Below are 18,939 nucleotides of genomic sequence, written 5' to 3'. Positions count from 1 at the left end.
TGCCATCGGCTCCCAGGGCGACCATCATTGAACAGGCCGGTCATTACTGTTCTCTAATTACCGCTGGCTTTCAGATCAGCTCATTCTTCATGACTGTACTTAAAACCAATGTCAGCTTCCACGCTGTGAAACTTCTGTATTGTTATTCCTGTTCCAGTAATCATTATATTGCTGTGTGTATTTAATAAACATCATTGCGCATATGTGCAGGAACTCACTAGTGCCCCCTCCGGGAACAGACATTTACACAGACCTGACACCCCCCCTGCCTGGAACCCAGAGATTGGAGCCACTGCTGACAATGTCCTATTCCTGGGAGTATAACCTAACCTGTTTTCTGACAAACTAATAAAGTAGCAGTGTGCTCTGTAACTACAGTAGGGTATTGGTTTTGCCATAACAGTGCTACCGTGTGAAGAGGTTTATTGGGAAAACTACATAAAGTTTATCTTGATAGAATACGTGTGGGGGTGGGGCTGTTAATTTGCTATTATGTTGCCAGATGTAAAACAATAGTAAAGTACTGTCACTTGAACCATTCTGTGATGAGATATTATACTGTTTCCATTTGCAGAACCTCTAACTCTTCCACCAGGTACAAAATCCTTTGCTCCTAAACTTTTAGCTTAATTTATGATTCAAATGATATAGTAAAGACAAGGCTTCATGCCAAAAAATGTAATATTTAAAACAAATTAGCTCATTTGAGTTTTTTATTGGTGATGTCAGATAAACATGGAAACATCATAAAAAAATAAATTAAAAAAAAGTAACAGGGCAGAACTATGTCTTCTTCCTCAGTGCTATAGGATGTACAAAATCCTAGATGTAATGAGTAAGATGCCATTGCTCTTACCAAAATATTTGCTTTTTTTATGATTTGTTTGGATGCGCAAATTAGCTGATTTTTTAAATACAGCATTTTGTGGCGTGTAGCCTCATCCTTTACTATACTGGACTGCATGAATATGTTAGTAGAATGTGATTGGAGAGCCCCTTCTCCTCAAAAGTACACCACTACAGCAGACTCTCTTTGGAACGGACTTATTCATATGAATATTTCTAGGGGTATCCAATTACCCGCAATGAAACATCAGGAGCAAAAAACTGGAGGTTTTTGCAATTTTTCCGGTAGTTTCACCAATAGTTTTTTATGGTGTAACAATTAACAATCACCCATAAAACAAAATACTTTTATGTGCGAAAACACCCAGGTTCACTGAAACCTGTGTGTATTCACTGCCGCAGCCCGAAAAAGCCGGTGTTCATTCGGGATTTTGATTCGACTGCCTGAGGCAGGTGAAATAAAATCCCTGATAAGCCGCTGCTCGTGTTGGCTTATCGGGGCTAATAGTATAACCCCCGGTGATGCAATTACCTGCGACAATGATCGCAGATATTTAGATACCGCCCTTATTCACTGATTATTTGCGTTTATTTTTATTTTAAGTGAGAAGTTGATAATACAGAATATGTTCTTCTAAAAAAATTATAAAAAGAAAATGCATCAACAAATATAACTGAATTACCATTTACAACAATGAGAACTTTTTTCCACTGTGTATTTCCTACTTTGGGTGTCTGACAAAATAAGATCTTGTGCTTGTCGGAGACGAAAATTCGATCTAATACAAACTTAGAGATGATGGAATGTGAGAGGTTACTGAGGGATCCATTACTGCAAATACTTCTGAGCAGTTCTCGACGCTCTTTGTGGACGAGATCGATGACTGTCATATTTTTCATGGGATCTGCAGTTGTCTGAAATAAATGAATATGTTAGTAAAATAAGAATTTACTTACCGATAATTCTATTTCTCGTAGTCCGTAGTGGATGCTGGGGACTCCGTAAGGACCATGGGGAATAGCGGCTCCGCAGGAGACAGGGCACAAAAGTAAAAGCTTTAGGATCAGGTGGTGTGCACTGGCTCCTCCCCCTATGACCCTCCTCCAAGCCTCAGTTAGGATACTGTGCCCGGACGAGCGTACACAATAAGGAAGGATTTTGAATCCCGGGTAAGACTCATACCAGCCACACCAATCACACTGTACAACCTGTGATCTGAACCCAGTTAACAGCATGATAACAGCGGAGCCTCTGAAAAGATGGCTCACAACAATAATAACCCGATTTTTGTAACAATAACTATGTACAAGTATTGCAGACAATCCGCACTTGGGATGGGCGCCCAGCATCCACTACGGACTACGAGAAATAGAATTATCGGTAAGTAAATTCTTATTTTCTCTGACGTCCTAAGTGGATGCTGGGGACTCCGTAAGGACCATGGGGATTATACCAAAGCTCCCAAACGGGCGGGAGAGTGCGGATGACTCTGCAGCACCGAATGAGAGAACTCCAGGTCCTCCTCAGCCAGGGTATCAAATTTGTAGAATTTTTCAAACGTGTTTGCCCCTGACCAAGTAGCAGCTCGGCAAAGTTGTAAAGCCGAGACCCCTCGGGCAGCCGCCCAAGATGAGCCCACCTTCCTTGTGGAATGGGCATTTACATATTTTGGCTGTGGCAGGCCTGCCACAGAATGTGCAAGCTGAATTGTACTACACATCCAACTAGCAATCGTCTGCTTAGAAGCAAGAGCACCCAGTTTGTTGGGTGCATACAGGATAACAGCAAGTCAGTTTTCCTGACTCCAGCCGTCCTGGAAATCTATATTTTCAGGGCCCTGACAACATCTAGCAACTTGGAGTCCTCCAAGTCCCTAGTAGCCGCAGGTACCACAATAAGCTGGTTCAGGTGAAACGCTGACACCACCTTAGGGAGAAACTGGGGACGAGTCCGCAGCTCTGCCCTGTCCGAATGGACAATCAGATATGGGCTTTTGTGATACAAAGCCACCAATTCTGACACTCGCCTGGCCGAGGCCAGGGCCAACAGCATGGTCACTTTCCATGTGAGATATTTCAAATCCACAGATTTGAGCAGTTTAAACCAATGTGATTTGAGGAATCCCAGAACTACGTTGAGATCCCACAGTGCCACTGGAGGCACAAAAGGGGGTTGTATATGCAGTACTCCCTTGATAAACTTCTGGACTTCAGGAACTGAAGCCAATTCTTTCTGGAAGAAAATCGACAGGGCCGAAATTTGAACCTTAATGGACCCCAATTTGAGGCCCATAGACACTCCTGTTTGTAGGAAATGCAGGAATCGACCGAGTTGAAATTCCTCCGTGGGGGCCTTCCTGGCCTCACACCATGCAACATATTTTCGCCAAATGCGGTGATAATGTTGTGCGGTCACCTCCTTCCTGGCTCTGACCAGGGTAGGGATGACCTCTTCCGGAATGCCTTTTTCCCTTAGGATCCGGCGTTCAACCGCCATGCCGTCAAACGCAGCCGCGGTAAGTCTTGGAACAGACATGATCCTTGCTGAAGCAAGTCCCTTCTTAGTATCTCTTGAAGTTCCGGGTACCAAGTCCTTCTTGGCCAATCCGGAGCCACGAGTATAGTTCTTACTCCTCTCCGTCTTATAATTCTCAGTACCTTGGGTATGAGAGGCAGAGGAGGGAACACATACACCGACTGGTACACCCACGGTGTTACCAGAGCGTCCCAGCTATTGCCTGAGGGTCTCTTGACCTGGCGCAATACCTGTCCAGTTTTTTGTTGATACGGGACGCCATCATGTCCACCTTTGGTCTTTCCCAACGGTTCACAATCATGTGGAAGACTTCCAGATGAAGTCCCCACTCTCCCGGGTGGAGGTCGTTCCTGCTGAGGAAGTCTGCTTCCCAGTTGTCCACTCCCGGAATGAACACCGCTGACAGTGTTATCACATGATTTTTCGCCCAGCGAAGAATCCTTGCTGCCATTGCCCTCCTGCTTCTTGTGCCGCCCTGTCTGTTTACGTGGGCGACTGCCGTGATGTTGTCCGACTGGATCAGCACCGGTTGACTTTGAAGCAGAGGTCTTCCTAGGCTCAGAGCATTGTAAATTGCCCTTAGCTCCAGTATATTTATGTGGAGAGAAGTCTCCAGACTTGACCACACTCCTTGGAAATTTCTTCCCTGTGTGACTGCTCCCCATCCTCTCAGGCTGGCATCCGTGGTCACCAGAACCCAGTCCTGAATGCCGAATGTGCTGCCCTCTAGTAGATGAGCACTCTGCAGCCACCACAGAAGAGACACCCTTGTCCTTGGAGACAGGATTATCCGCTGATGCATCTGAAGATGCGATCCGGACCATTCGTCCAGCAGATCCCACTGAAAAATTCTTGCGTGAAATCTGCCGAATGGAATCGCTTCGTAAGAAGCCACCATTTTTCCCAGGACTCTTGTGCATTGATGCACTGACACTTGGCCTGGTTTTAGGAGGTTTCTGACTAGCTCGGATAACTCCCTGGCTTCCTCCTCCGGGAGAAACACCTTTTTCTGGACTGTGTCCAGAATCATCCCTAGGAACAGCAGACGTGTCGTCGGAATCAGCTGCGATTTTGGAATATTTAGAATCCACCCGTGCTGTCGTAGAACTACTTGAGATAGTGCTACTCCGACCTCCAACTGTTCTCTGGACCTTGCCCTTATCAGGAGATCGTCCAAGTAAGGGATAATTAAGACGCCTTTTCTTTGAAGAAGAATCATCATTTCGGCCATTACCTTGGTAAAGACCCGGGGTGCCGTGGACAATCCAAACGGCAGCGTCTGAAACTGATAGTGACAGTTCTGTACCACGAACCTGAGGTACCCTTGGTGAGAAGGGCAAATTGGGACATGGAGGTAAGCATCCTTGATGTCCAGGGACACCATATAGTCCCCTTCTTCCTGGTTCGCTATCACTGCTCTGAGTGACTCCATCTTGATTTGAACCTTTGTATGTAAGTGTTCAAAGATTTCAGATTTAGAATAGGTCTCACCGAGCCGTCTGGCTTCAGTACCACAAATAGTGTGGAATAATACCCCTTTCCTTGTTGTAGGAGGGGTACTTTGATTATCACCTGCTGGGAATACAGCTTGTGAATTGTTTCCAATACTGCCTCCCTGTCGGAGGGAGACGTTGGTAAAGCAGACTTCAGGAACCTGCGAGGGGGAGACGTCTCGAATTTCCAATCTGTACCCCTGGGATACTACTTGTAGGATCCAGGGGTCCACTTGCGAGTGAGCCCACTGCGCGCTGAAACTCTTGAGACGACCCCCCACCGCACCTGAGTCCGCTTGTACGGCCCCAGCGTCATGCTGAGGACTTGGCAGAAGCGGTGGAGGGCTTCTGTTCCTAGGAAGGGGCTGCCTGCTGCAGTCTTCTTCCCTTTCCTCTACCCCTGGGCAGATATGACTTGGGGTAAAAAAGGTGGATTTTCCAGCTGTTGCCGTGGCCACCAGGTCCGATGGACCGACCCCAAATAACTCCTCCCCTTTATACGGCAATACTTCCATGTGCCGTTTGGAATCTGCATCACCTGACCACTGTCGTGTCCATAAACATCTTCTGGCAGATATGGACATCGCACTTACTCTTGATGCCAGAGTGAAAATATCCCTCTGTGCATCTCGCATATATAGAAATGCATCCTTTAAATGCTCTATAGTCAATAAAATACTGTCCCTGTCAAGGGTATCAATATTTTCAGTCAGGGAATCCGACCAAGCCACCCCAGCGCTGCACATCCAGGCTGAGGCGATCGCTGGTCGCAGTATAACACCAGTATGTGTGTATATACTTTTTAGGATATTTTCCAGCCTCCTATCAGCTGGCTCCTTGAGGGCGGCCGTATCTGGAGACGGTAACGCCACTTGTTTTGATAAGCGTGTGAGCGCCTTATCCACCCTAAGGGGTGTTTCCCAACGCGCCCTAACTTCTGGCGGGAAAGGGTATAACGCCAATAATTTTCTATCGGGGGAAACCCACGCATCATCACACACTTTATTTAATTTATCTGATTCAGGAAAAACTACAGGTAGTTTTTTCACACCCCACATAATACCCTTTTTTGTGGTACTTGTTGTATCAGACATATGTAACACCTCCTTCATTGCCCTTAACATGTAACGTGTGGCCCTAATGGAAAATACGTTTGTTTCTTCACCGTCGACACTGGAGTCAGTGTCCGTGTCTGTGTCGACCGACTGAGGTAAATGGGCGTTTTAAAGCCCCTGACGGTATTTGAGACGCCTGGACAGGTACTAATTGGTTTGCCGGCCGTCTCATGTCGTCAACCGACCTTGCAGCGTGTTGACATTATCACGTAATTCCCTAAATAAGCCATCCATTCCGGTGTCGACTCCCTAGAGAGTGACATCACCATTACAGGCAATTGCTCCGCCTCCTCACCAACATCGTCCTCATACATGTCGACACACACGTACCGACACACAGCACACACACAGGGAATGCTCTGATAGAGGACAGGACCCCACTAGCCCTTTGGGGAGACAGAGGGAGAGTTTGCCAGCACACACCAAAACGCTATAATTATACAGGGACAACCTTATATAAGTGTTTTCCCTTATAGCATCTTAATATATAATAATATCGCCAAATAAGTGCCCCCGCTCTCTGTTTTAACCCTGTTTCTGTAGTGCAGTGCAGGGGAGAGCCTGGGAGCCTTCCTAGCAGCGGAGCTGTGTAGGAAAATGGCGCTGTGTGCTGAGGAGAATAGGCCCCGCCCCCTTTTCGGCGGGCTTCTTCTCCCGTTTTTCTGACAACCTGGCAGGGGTTAAATACATCCATATAGCCCCAGAGGCTATATGTGATGTATTTTTAGCCAGCATAGGTACTTTCATTGCTGCCCAGGGCGCCCCCCCCAGCGCCCTGCACCCTCAGTGACCGTTGGTGTGAAGTATGCTGAGAGCAATGGCGCACAGCTGCCGTGCTGTGCGCTACCTTAAGAAGACTGGGAAGTCTTCAGCCGCCGATTTCTGGACCTCTTCTCTCTTCAGCATCTGCAAGGGGGTCGGCGGCGCGGCTCCGGTGACCCATCCAGGCTGTACCTGTGATCGTCCCTCTGGAGCTAGTGTCCAGTAGCCTAAGAAGCCAATCCATCCTGCACGCAGGTGAGTTCACTTCTTCTCCCCTAAGTCCCTCGTTGCAGTGAGCCTGTTGCCAGCAGGACTCACTGAAAATAAAAAACCTAACAAAACTTTTACTCTAAGCAGCTCTTTAGGAGAGCCACCTAGATTGCACCCTTCTCGGCCGGGCACAAAAACCTAACTGAGGCTTGGAGGAGGGTCATAGGGGGAGGAGCCAGTGCACACCACCTGATCCTAAAGCTTTTACTTTTGTGCCCTGTCTCCTGCGGAGCCGCTATTCCCCATGGTCCTTACGGAGTCCCCAGCATCCACTTAGGACGTCAGAGAAATAACGTTATTAGAGCAGGCTTAAAGTGTTAATTCAACTGAAAACAAAATTAATAGTGAGTGAAATTGAAGAAGGTAAAAAAAAAAAGAAGAAGCAATACTTACTTGCCAGATCAGCTGGGTTACCTGATGCCTTTAATAGTCTTACAGTGGGAACACTGTAATATATTGTTTGTTACGTCAACAAACGATATATCGCAAGTACATCGGTGGGTGTGTCCACCCGATATGTCTGTTAATGACGTTCACAAGCATATCGCACTGGCCCTGTACATTGCCACATCTGAATGTGTGTACGACGACCTGCCAACTGCGTGACAGATCTGCAGCAGCAGCGATTGAATATGAAGTTACAAAGTGGGCAGGCATATTCAAATGACTCTGCTGCCAGATATATCGGGCAGTGGATTGTTGAGATTGTATGCACAAGATTATATGTGCATACACTTTGCGAACAGTTCCGTCAGCCAGGTATGTACCCAGCCTTAGCCTATTCTACAGTACTCTAGCTGCCTGCCTGTTTTATTAATGCTTCTTTCATTACTAAGAAATGTCTCTGCTCCACCCAGAAAGTGGTTTTCGTATGTTACAAATGAGCATGGGACAGTTGCAGGGATTAGGTTCTGGATATGGGGTGCCATATCCAGAATCAGTCAATTATACCCCTTTCACACTGCACAAATAACCCGGTATCGACCCGGCATATTGCTGGGTCGTCACAGGTCGGCGTGCGGTGTGAAAGGGGCATAGCCGAAATCGCGGGTCGCCTGACCCGGCAATTCAACCCGGGAATAAAGCAGTGTTATACCCGGGTTGAATACCGGGTCAGTGGCTGAGTAAACGGGCTCCCGGGTCGATGCGTCCCGGGACCCGTTTACTACAGCAGGGAAAGGGGGCGCGCAGATGATCTCATCTCCAAGCGCCGCCTCCACCTCCGCCTCCCACTGCTATGGCAACCCGCCCGGAAGCCTGCAGCAGTAGCCAATGCCGGATCCCACCCGGGAAGGCCCCGTTTCCAATTCCCGGGTGGGATCCGGCATTGGCTGTGTGAAAGGGGTATAAAAGACTCTGGTTCATGGCTACCTGTTCAAAGTGACTGCTATTAATAGGAAGCCTAAACTTCCTCAGTGAGCACAGATAATCCTGTGATGTTACAACGGAATATGTACTGATTATATGCCGTTAGCGGGGCAAGCGCTAGAAAGCCCCTTGTGGGCTTACTGCACTCGCCAGGCCGCAGGCATGTGGCTCACTTCGCTCGCCACAGGTTATATTCTCCTTCTTTGGGTGTCATGGACACCCACAGAGGGAGAATAGCCTGTGTCGCCAGTATTCCAGCAACAGTATTTCACCACCTATCGGGAGTCCGGCGTCGGCTTTGTGACCGCCGGGATCCCGACTGGCGGTATCATGATTGCCTCCCATTACAACGGTGATTATTTAATTGGTTTCCCCAATGTATGACACACACCTTGCAGCATGGTAGATCTGCCTTCCTCTTTATCTGTCAGCAACAAAAGATACAACGTAGCAGAATTTAAGAGTGGCATACATGTCAGCTTCTGTTAAATTATGGTCACTCTGAATTTATCAATATTAACAGTAGCAGAGACTTGAGATTAAGCTACATGGTTAAAATTAAATTAAATACAAAAGTAAGTAAAAATAAAATAACTAAAAATATAACAACCCACTTAAACAAAATAGTTTGGGTGACAGCCTCCCAAAAAAAGGAGATTTGGTGGGAGAGAAGGACAAGGAGACAGGACCCATTAGGTTCCAGAATTCTAAAGGAAAGGACAGTAGAGCCTAGTCACCCAGGTTAGGAATTTTTGCTTTCTGGACATAGAAGCAGTGTTACTATGTATATAGGGAATAAAAGTGTAAAAAAGTGGAGTATTATAGCGAGACACTGAATTATCACTGTATACTGGGGTGTCCTTATATACTGTGGCCATTGGCCTACCAATAATGAGGGCATATAATTATACTTGCTTCTCTTGAGTACCGCATCGGCCATCCCTGTAGAGCAGCAGAAATGACTGAGAAACTTGCGCAGCAGCCATTTTTCAGGTGATTTAAACATGCACAGTAGAGAAGTCACTGGGAACATGGCATGGGTGCCCTTTTCCCATAGATTTGCACATGCGCACAATACTTTAGCAAGAAGACACTCTAGCTCTGTTGCACAATATGACGTGCAACGGAGTCTGAATCTGTGTAAAAAGGGCTCCGATATGAGCAGTCGCTGTTTTTACTCTCACCAAGTTCCGTTGTGCTTAATCTGCTACTTTGTACGTGTGAAAACCAGTTCCTGTGTAGTTAATGTCACAGCCCAGCATCTGTAGTGGCTTATCATTGCGTCTGCAATGTGTATAAGATGCAGCACTTTAAGAAAAGTATGGTAAACTACTCTTATCAGAGCGTCTCAGTCTTGCAGACGATAGGTGTTTGAGGATGTATCTGTAGATATGGTTAGGTTGATGGTAAATGAACGGACCCAAATCAACACTCACATTGAAAATGTATTGTGTGCTGAATGCCATAGTACTGGGAGCTTCTGCAACACCAAAAAATAAGAATTTACTTACCGATAATTCTATTTCTCGTAGTCCGTAGTGGATGCTGGGAACTCCGTAAGGACCATGGGGAATAGCGGCTCCGCAGGAGACTGGGCACAAAAGTAAAGCTTTAGGACTACCTGGTGTGCACTGGCTCCTCCCCCTATGACCCTCCTCCAAGCCTCAGTTAGGATACTGTGCCCGGACGAGCGTACACAATAAGGAAGGATTTATGAATCCCGGGTAAGACTCATACCAGCCACACCAATCACACCGTACAACCTGTGATCTGAACCCAGTTAACAGCATGATAACAGAGGAGCCTCTGGATAGATGGCTCACAACAACAATAACCCGATTTAGTTAACAATAACTATGTACAAGTATTGCAGACAATCCGCACTTGGGATGGGCGCCCAGCATCCACTACGGACTACGAGAAATAGAATTATCGGGTAAGTAAATTCTTATTTTCTCTGACGTCCTAGTGGATGCTGGGAACTCCGTAAGGACCATGGGGATTATACCAAAGCTCCCAAACGGGCGGGAGAGTGCGGATGACTCTGCAGCACCGAATGAGAGAACTCCAGGTCCTCCTCAGCCAGGGTATCAAATTTGTAGAATTTAGCAAACGTGTTTGCCCCTGACCAAATAGCTGCTCGGCAAAGTTGTAAAGCCGAGACCCCTCGGGCAGCCGCCCAAGATGAGCCCACCTTCCTTGTGGAATGGGCTTTTACAGATTTTGGCTGTGGCAGGCCTGCCACAGAATGTGCAAGCTGAATTGTATTACAAATCCAACGAGCAATAGTCTGCTTAGAAGCAGGAGCACCCAGCTTGTTGGGTGCACACAGGATAAACAGCGAGTCAGATTTTCTGACTCCAGCCGTCCTGGAAACATATATTTTCAGGGCCCTGACAGTGTCCAACAACTTGGAGTCCTCCAAGTCACTAGTAGCCGCAGGTACCACAATAGGTTGGTTCAGATGAAACGCTGAAACCACCTTAGGGAGAAAATGAGGACGAATCCTCAATTCCGCCCTGTCTGAATGGAAGATCAGATAAGGGCTTTTACAGGATAAAGCCGCCAATTCTGACACGCACCTGGCCGAGGCCAGGGCCAACAGCATGACCACTTTCCATGTGAGATATTTTAACTCCACAGATTCAAGTGGTTCAAACCATTGTGACTTTAGGAACCCCAAAACTACATTGAGATCCCAAGGTGCCACTGGAGGCACAAAAGGAGGCTGTATATGCAGTACCCCTTTTACAAACGTCTGAACTTCAGGAACTGAAGCTAGTTCTTTCTGGAAGAAAATTGACAGGGCCGAAATTTGAACCCAATTTTAGGCCCATAGACACTCCTGTTTGCAGGAAATGCAGGAATCGACCTAGTTGAAATTCCTCCATCGGGGCCTTACTGGCCTCGCACCACGCAACATATTTTCGCCAAATGCGGTGATAATGCTTTGCGGTTACATCCTTCCTGGCTTTGATCAGGGTAGGGATGACTTCATCCGGAATGCCTTTTTCCTTCAGGATCCGGCGTTCAACCGCCCTGCCGTCAAACGCAGCCGCGGTAAGTCTTGGAATAGATAGGGTCCTTGATGGAGCAGGTCCCTTCTTAGAGGTAGAGGCCACGGGTCCTCCGTGAGCATCTCTTGAAGTTCCGGGTACCAAGTCCTTCTTGGCCAATCCGGAGCCACGAGTATAGTTCTTACTCCCCTCCGTCTTATAATTCTCAATACTTTTGGTAAGAGAGGAAGAGGAGGGAACACATACACTGACTGGTACACCCACGGTGTTACCAGAGCGTCCACAGCTATTGCTTGAGGGTCCCTTGACCTGGCGCAATACCTGTTCAAGTTTTTGTTTAGGCGGGACGCCATCATGTCCACCTTTGGTTTTTCCCAACGGTTTACAATCATGTGGAAGACTTCTGCTGAGGAAGTCTGTTTCCCAGTTGTCCACTCCCGGAATGAACACTGCTGACAATGCTATCACATGATTTTCCGCCCAGCGAAAAATCCTTGCAGCTTCTGCCATTGCCCTCCTGCTTCTTGTGCCGCCCTGTCTGTCTACGTGGGCGACTGCCGTGATGTTGTCCGACTGGATCAGCACCGGCTGACCTTGAAGCAGAGGTCTTGCTTGGCTTAGGGCATTGTAAATGGCCCTTAGCTCCAAGATATTTATGTGAAGTGATGTCTCCAGGCTTGACCACAAGCCCTGGAAATTTCTTCCCTGTGTGACTGCTCCCCAGCCTCGCAGGCTGTCATCCGTGGTCACCAGGACCCAGTCCTGAATGCCGAATCTGCGCCCTCTAGAAGATGAGCACTCTGCAACCACCACAGGAGAGACACCCTTGTCTTTGGTGACAGGGTTATCCGCTGATGCATCTGAAGGTGCGATCCGGACCACTTTTCCAGCAGGTCCCACTGGAAAGTTCTTGCGTGGAATCTGCCGAATGGAATTGCTTCGTAGGAAGCCACCATTTTTCCCAGGACCCTTGTGCACTGATGCACTGACACTTGGCCTGGTTTTAGGAGGTTTCTGACTAGTTCGGATAACTCCCTGGCTTTCTCCTCCTGGAGAAACACCTTTTTCTGGACTGTGTCCAGGATCATCCTTAGGAATAGAAGACGTGTCGTCGGGATCAGCTGCGATTTTGGAATATTAAGAATCCAACCGTGCTGCCGCAACACTACTTGAGATAGTGCTACCCCGACTACCAACTGTTCCCTGGATCTTGCCCTTATCCGGAGATCGTCCAAGTAAGGGATAATTAAAACTCCCTTCCTTCGAAGGAGTATCCTCATTTCGGACATTACTTTGGTAAAGACCCGGGGTGCCGTGGACAATCCAAACGGCAGCGTCTGAAACTGATAGTGACAGTTCTGTACCACAAACCTGAGGTACCCTTGGTGAGAAGGGCAAATTGGGACATGGAGGTAAGCATCCTTGATGTCCAGAGACACCATATAATCCCCTTCTTCCAGGTTTGCCATCACCGCTCTGAGTGACTCCATCTTGAATTTGAACCTTTGTATGTAAGTGTTCAAGGGTTTCAGATTTAAATTAGGTCTCACCGAGCCGTCCGGCTTCGGTACCACAAACAGCGTGGAATAATACCCCTTTCCCTGTTGTAGGAGGGGTACCTTGATTATCACCTGCTGGGAATACAGCTTGTGAATGGCTTCCCATACCGCCTCCCTGTCGGAGGGAGACGTCGGTAAAGCAGACTTTTAGGAAAACGGCGAAGGGGAGACGTCTCGAATTCCAATTTGTACCCCTGAGATACCACCTGAAGGATCCAGGGGTCCACCTGTGAGTGAGCCCACTGCACGCTGAAATTTTTGAGACGGGCCCCCACCGTGTCTGAGTCCGCTTGTAAAGCCCCAGCGTCATGCTGAGGACTTGGCAGAAAACGGGAGAGGGCTTCTGTTCCTGGGAACTGGCTGTTTGCTGCAGCCTTTTTCCTCTCCCTCTGCCACGGGGCAGAAATGAGGAGCCTTTTGCCCGCTTGCCCTTATGGGGCCCAAAGGACTGCGCCTGATAATACGGCGTCTTCTTATGTTGAGAGGCTACCTGGGGTAAAAATGTGGATTTCCCAGCCGTTGCCGTGGCCACCAGGTCTGTTAGACCTACCCCAAATAACTCCTCCCTTTTATAAGGCGATACTTCCATATGCCTTTTGGAATCAGCATCACCTGACCACTGTCTTGTCCATAACCCTCTTCTGGCAGAAATGGACAGCGCACTTACTCTTGATGCCAGTCGGCAAATATCCCTCTGTGCATCACGCATATATAGAAATGCATCTTTTAAATGCTCTATAGTCAGTAATATACTGTCCCTATCTAGGGTATCAATATTGTCAGTCAGGGAATCCGACCAAGCCTCCCCAGCACTGCACATCCAGGCTGAGGCGATTGCTAGTCGCAGTATCACACCCGTGAGTGTATATACATTTTAGGATATTTTACTGCTTTCTGTCAGCAGGTTCCTTAAGGGCGGCCGTATCCAGGGACGGTAGTGCCACTTGTTTAGACAAGCGTGTGAGCGCTTTATTCACCCTAGGGGGTGTTTCCCAACGTGCCCTATCCTCTGGCGGGAAGGGGTATGATGCTAATAACTTTTTAGGAATTAACAGTTTTTATCGGGGGAAACCCACGCATCATCACACACTTCATTTAATTCCTCAGATGCAGGAAAAACTACAGGCAGTTTTTTCTCACCCAACATAATACCCTTTTTAGTGGTACTGGTATTATCAGAAATGTGTAAAAACATTTTCCATAGCCTCAATCATGTAACGTGTGGCCCTACTGGAAGTCACATTCGTCTCTTAATCGTCGACACTGGAGTCAGTATCCGTGTCGGCGTCTGTATCTGCCATCTGCGGTAACGGGCGTTTTAGAGCCCCTGATGGCTTTTGAGACACCTGGACAGGCACAGGCTGAGTAGCCGGCTGTCTCATGTCATCAATCTTTTGTAAAGAGCTGACACTGTCACGTAATTCCTTCCATAAGCTCAGCCACTCAGGTGTCGACTCCCTAGGGGGTGACATCTCCATTAGAGGCAATTTCTCCGCCTCCACACCATTTTCCTCCTCATACATGTCGACACAATCGTACCGGCACACAGCACACACACAGGGAATGCTCTGATAGAGGACAGGACCCCACTAGCCCTTTGGGGAGACAGAGGGAGAGTATGCCAGCACACACCAGAGCGCTATATATATACAGGGATAACCTTATATAAGTGTTTTTCCCCTTATAGCTGCTGTATTGTTATACTGCGCCTAATTAGTGCCCCCCTCTCTTTTTTAACCCCTTTCTGTAGTGTAGTAACTGCAGGGGAGAGCCAGGGAGCTTCCCTCCAACGGAGCTGTGAGAGAAAATGGCGCCAGTGTGCTGAGGAGATAGGCTCCGCCCCCTTCTCGGCGGCCTTTTCTCCCGTTTTTCTGTGGAATCTGGCAGGGGTTAAAATTCATCCATATAGCCCTGGGGGCTATATGTGATGTATTTTCGCCAGCCAAGGTGTTTTTATTGCTGCTCAGGGCGCCCCCCCCTAGCGCCCTGCACCCTCAGTGACCGAAGTGTGAAGTGTGCTGAGGAGCAATGGCGCACAGCTGCAGTGCTGTGCGCTACCTTGGTGAAGACGGGATGTCTTCTGCCGCCGATTTTCCGGACCTCTTCTTGCTTCTGGCTCTGTAAGGGGGCCGGCGGCGCGGCTCTGGGACCGGACTCCGAGGCTGGGCCTGTGTTCGGTCCCTCTGGAGCTAATGGTGTCCAGTAGCCTAAGAAGCCCAATCCACTCTGCACGCAGGTGAGTTCGCTTCTTCTCCCCTTAGTCCCTCGATGCAGTGAGCCTGTTGCCAGCAGGTCTCACTGAAAATAAAAAACCTAAAACTAAACTTTCACTAAGAAGCTCAGGAGAGCCCCTAGTGTGCACCCTTCTCGGCCGGGCACAAAAATCTAACTGAGGCTTGGAGGAGGGTCATAGGGGGAGGAGCCAGTGCACACCAGGTAGTCCTAAAGCTTTACTTTTGTGCCCAGTCTCCTGCGGAGCCGCTATTCCCCATGGTCCTTACGGAGTTCCCAGCATCCACTAGGACGTCAGAGAAACATCATTATTAATTAATAAATCACTTCCCTCCCTAAGTCCTACAAAGCATTACAAGATTTCATGGAGAAACTGGAAAACCATCTGAATATTAGTTGGTACAAGGTGAATAAGTGCTGGAGGGAAGATTATGTTTATCACATTTGCTTGCACTGCACTTTACACAGCACTACATATTAAGTATTTTGAAGATATAGTATTCTGTCACGGAAACCTCACACAGCTGTGAGTTGGGATTTTTCTGGAGAGGCTAACCATCTGCCAGGCAGTAAAACCAGATTAAGGCTGATCTTATTTGAGTTAAAAAAGAGAAACATATATGGATGAACGTATGACATATTGTCGAGCTTATACAGATTTGTTGCGGTTGGAAACCTTTTATAGATTCCATGTATTCTTCTTAACAATTGCACTGCCTGTTCAAAGGGGATCGGTATGTATTTCCGCTGCATAGGATGCCCTCGCCGGTATTCCAGCGGTGGTATAGTATCCCGGTCGGGATACCGGCATCGGTACTGAGACAGCCGGGATCCCAATGGATGGTATGTTAACTGCATACCGTTCATAGGCAAAGAAACACCACTCACTGAATCTCACTCTAAGGCGATGAGACCTTTTAAGCATGATTCTCACTAATATCTGGATGTTTATGTAACGCTCTCATGTTAATATGTTGTGTATTGCACTATGGAACTATGGAATATGTTCATTTGAAAAATTTGGTAATAATTATAGTACATCATCACACTTCCCAGTGCAAATCAGGACAGTGCCACCAGGGGTGTGGCAGTGTCACACTTGGGCATGCCTTGGGTTTCTGAAGCTTCCTCCACTATAAGCACCCCTGCATTGTAGGTGTATATAACACCACCTCCCCACCTCTATGCTGTGCTTATGTTAAGAGATATCCAACATAAAAATAAAAGATATTCAGTTTATGATTTATGCCCTTCCCTAGATCAAAAATAGGGGTAAATAGCCTATAACCAAACAAGCCACATCCTACAACTTTAGGCAGCTGCCCTTCAAACACCCCTTTGCCCAAATAAATGGGTGAGTACATGCCAATCATTGAAACTGCATGTTGTCCTAACCCAAAGTAATGCAACACAGAACCACCATTCCTTGGTCTAAACAGCTGCATAAATAATAAAATAACATTTTACTCACCGGTAAATCTATTTCTCGTAGTCCGTAGTGGATGCTGGGGACTCCGTAAGGACCATGGGGATTAGCGGCTCCACAGGAGACTGGGCACAACTAAAGAAAGCTTTAGGACTACCTGGTGTGCACTGGCTCCTCCCACTAAGACCCTCCTCCAGACCTCAGTTAGGATACTGTGCCCGGAAGAGCTGACACAATAAGGAAGGATTTTGAATCCCGGGTAAGACTCATACCAGCCACACCAATCACACCGTATAACTCGTGATACTATACCCAGTTAACAGTATGATAACAACTGAGCCTCTCAACAGATGGCTCAACAATAACCCTTTAGTTAGGCAATAACTATATACAAGTATTGCAGACAATCCGCACTTGGGATGGGCGCCCAGCATCCACTACGGACTACGAGAAATAGATTTACCGGTGAGTAAAATCTTATTTTCTCTAACGTCCTAAGTGGATGCTGGGGACTCCGTAAGGACCATGGGGATTATACCAAAGCTCCCAAACGGGCGGGAGAGTGCGGATGACTCTGCAGCACCGAATGAGCAAACTCTAGGTCCTCCTCAGCCAGGGTATCAAACTTGTAGACTCTTGCAAGAGTGTTTGAACCCGACCAAGTAACAGCTCGGCAAATTTGTAAAGCCGAGACCCCTCGGGCAGCCGCCCAAGAAGAGCCCACTTTCCTCGTGGAATGGGCTTTCACAGATTTAGGATGCGGCAGTCCAGCCGCAGAATGTGCAAGTTGAATCGTGCTACAGATCCAGCGAGCAATAGTCTGCTTAGAAGCAGGAGCACCCAGCTTGTTGGGTGCATACAGGATAAATAGCGAGTCAGTTTTCCTGACTCCAGCCGTCCTGGAAACATATACTTTTCAGGGCCCTGACTACGTCCAGAAACTTGGAATCCTCCAAGTCCCAAGTAGCCGCAGGCACCACAATAGGTTGGTTCACATGAAAAACTGCTACCACCTTAGGAAGGAATTGGGAACGAGTCCTCAATTCCGCCTTATCCATATAAAATACAGATAAGGGCTTTTGACAAAGCCGCCAATTCTGATACACGCCTGGCCGACGCCAAGGCCCACAGCATGACCACTTTCCACGTGAGGTATTGTAGCTCCACGGATTTAAGTGGCTCAACTCAATGCGACTTCAGGAAATCCAACACTACGTTGAGATCCCACGGTGCCACTGGAGGCACAAACGGGGGCTGACTATGCAGCACTCCCTTAACAAAAGTCTGAACTTCAGGCAGTGAAGCCAGTTCTATTTTGGAAGAAAATCGATAGAGCCGAAATCTGGACCTTAATGGAACCCAATTTTAGGCCCATAGTCACCTCTGACTTGTAGGAAGTGCAGAAATCGACCTAGCTGAAATTCCTCCTTTGGGGCCTTACTGGCCTCACAGCACGCAACATATTTCCGCCATATGCGGTGATAATGGTTTGCGTTCACTTCTTTCCTAGCTTTAAATAGCGTAGGGATAACTTCCTCCGGAATGCCCTTTTCCTTCAGGATCCGGCGTTCAACCGCCATGCCGTCAAACGCAGCCGCGGTACGTCTTGGAACAGACAGGCCCCCTGCTGCAGCAGGTCCTGTCTGAGCGGCAGAGGCCATGGGTTCTCTGAGATCATTTCTTGGAGTTCTGGGTACCAAGCTCTACTTGGCCACCCGAAACAATGAGTATAGTTCTTACTCCTCTCCTTCTTATTATTCTCATTACCCTGGGTATGAGAGGCAGAGAAGGGAACACATACACCGACTGGTACACCCACGGTGTTACCAGAGCGTCCACAGCTATCGCCTGAGGGTCCCTTGACCTGGCGCAATATCTTTTTAGCTTTTTGTTGAGGCGGGACGCCATCCTGTCCACCTGTGGCCTTTCCCCACGGTGTACAATCATTTGGAAGACTTCTGGATGAAGTCCCCACTCTCCCGGGTGGAGGTCTGCTTCTCAGTTGTCCACTCCGGGAATGAACACTGCTGACAGTGCTAACACATGATTTTCCGCCCATCGGAGAATCCTTGTGGCTTCTGCCATCGCCATCCTGCTTCTTGTGCCGCCCTGTCGGTTTACATGAGCGACCGCCGTGATGTTGTCTGACTGGATCAGTACCGGCCGGTGTTGAAGTAGGGGTCTAGCCTGACTTAGGGCATTGTAAATGGCCCATAGTTCCAGAACATTTATGTGTAGGGAAGTCTACTGACTTTTCCATAGGCTTTGGAAGTTTCTTCCCTGTGTGACTGCCCCCCAGCCTTGAAGGCTGGCAT

The 18,939-nt window shown here is 47.9% G+C and overlaps 1 protein-coding gene across 2 annotated transcripts in view; it reads right to left on the bottom strand.

Annotated features, from left to right (window-relative positions):
- The window catches only part of CHST10 (carbohydrate sulfotransferase 10), a 143,988-nt gene that overhangs the window by 22,657 nt on the left and 102,392 nt on the right, over nucleotides 1-18,939 (bottom strand). For both annotated transcript variants that reach the window (XM_063953458.1, XM_063953457.1), the window contains exon 4: nucleotides 1,530-1,761. In XM_063953458.1, coding sequence (XP_063809528.1) covers nucleotides 1,530-1,761 — 232 coding nt within the window. The remainder of the gene's footprint in view (nucleotides 1-1,529; nucleotides 1,762-18,939) is intronic.

The sequence above is a fragment of the Pseudophryne corroboree genome, chromosome 2 (assembly GCF_028390025.1).
Source record: "Pseudophryne corroboree isolate aPseCor3 chromosome 2, aPseCor3.hap2, whole genome shotgun sequence".
Classification (NCBI taxonomy): domain Eukaryota; kingdom Metazoa; phylum Chordata; class Amphibia; order Anura; family Myobatrachidae; genus Pseudophryne; species Pseudophryne corroboree.
The sequence above is the reverse complement of the archived record's forward strand: the minus strand, read 5'-3'. Positions and strand labels throughout refer to the sequence as shown.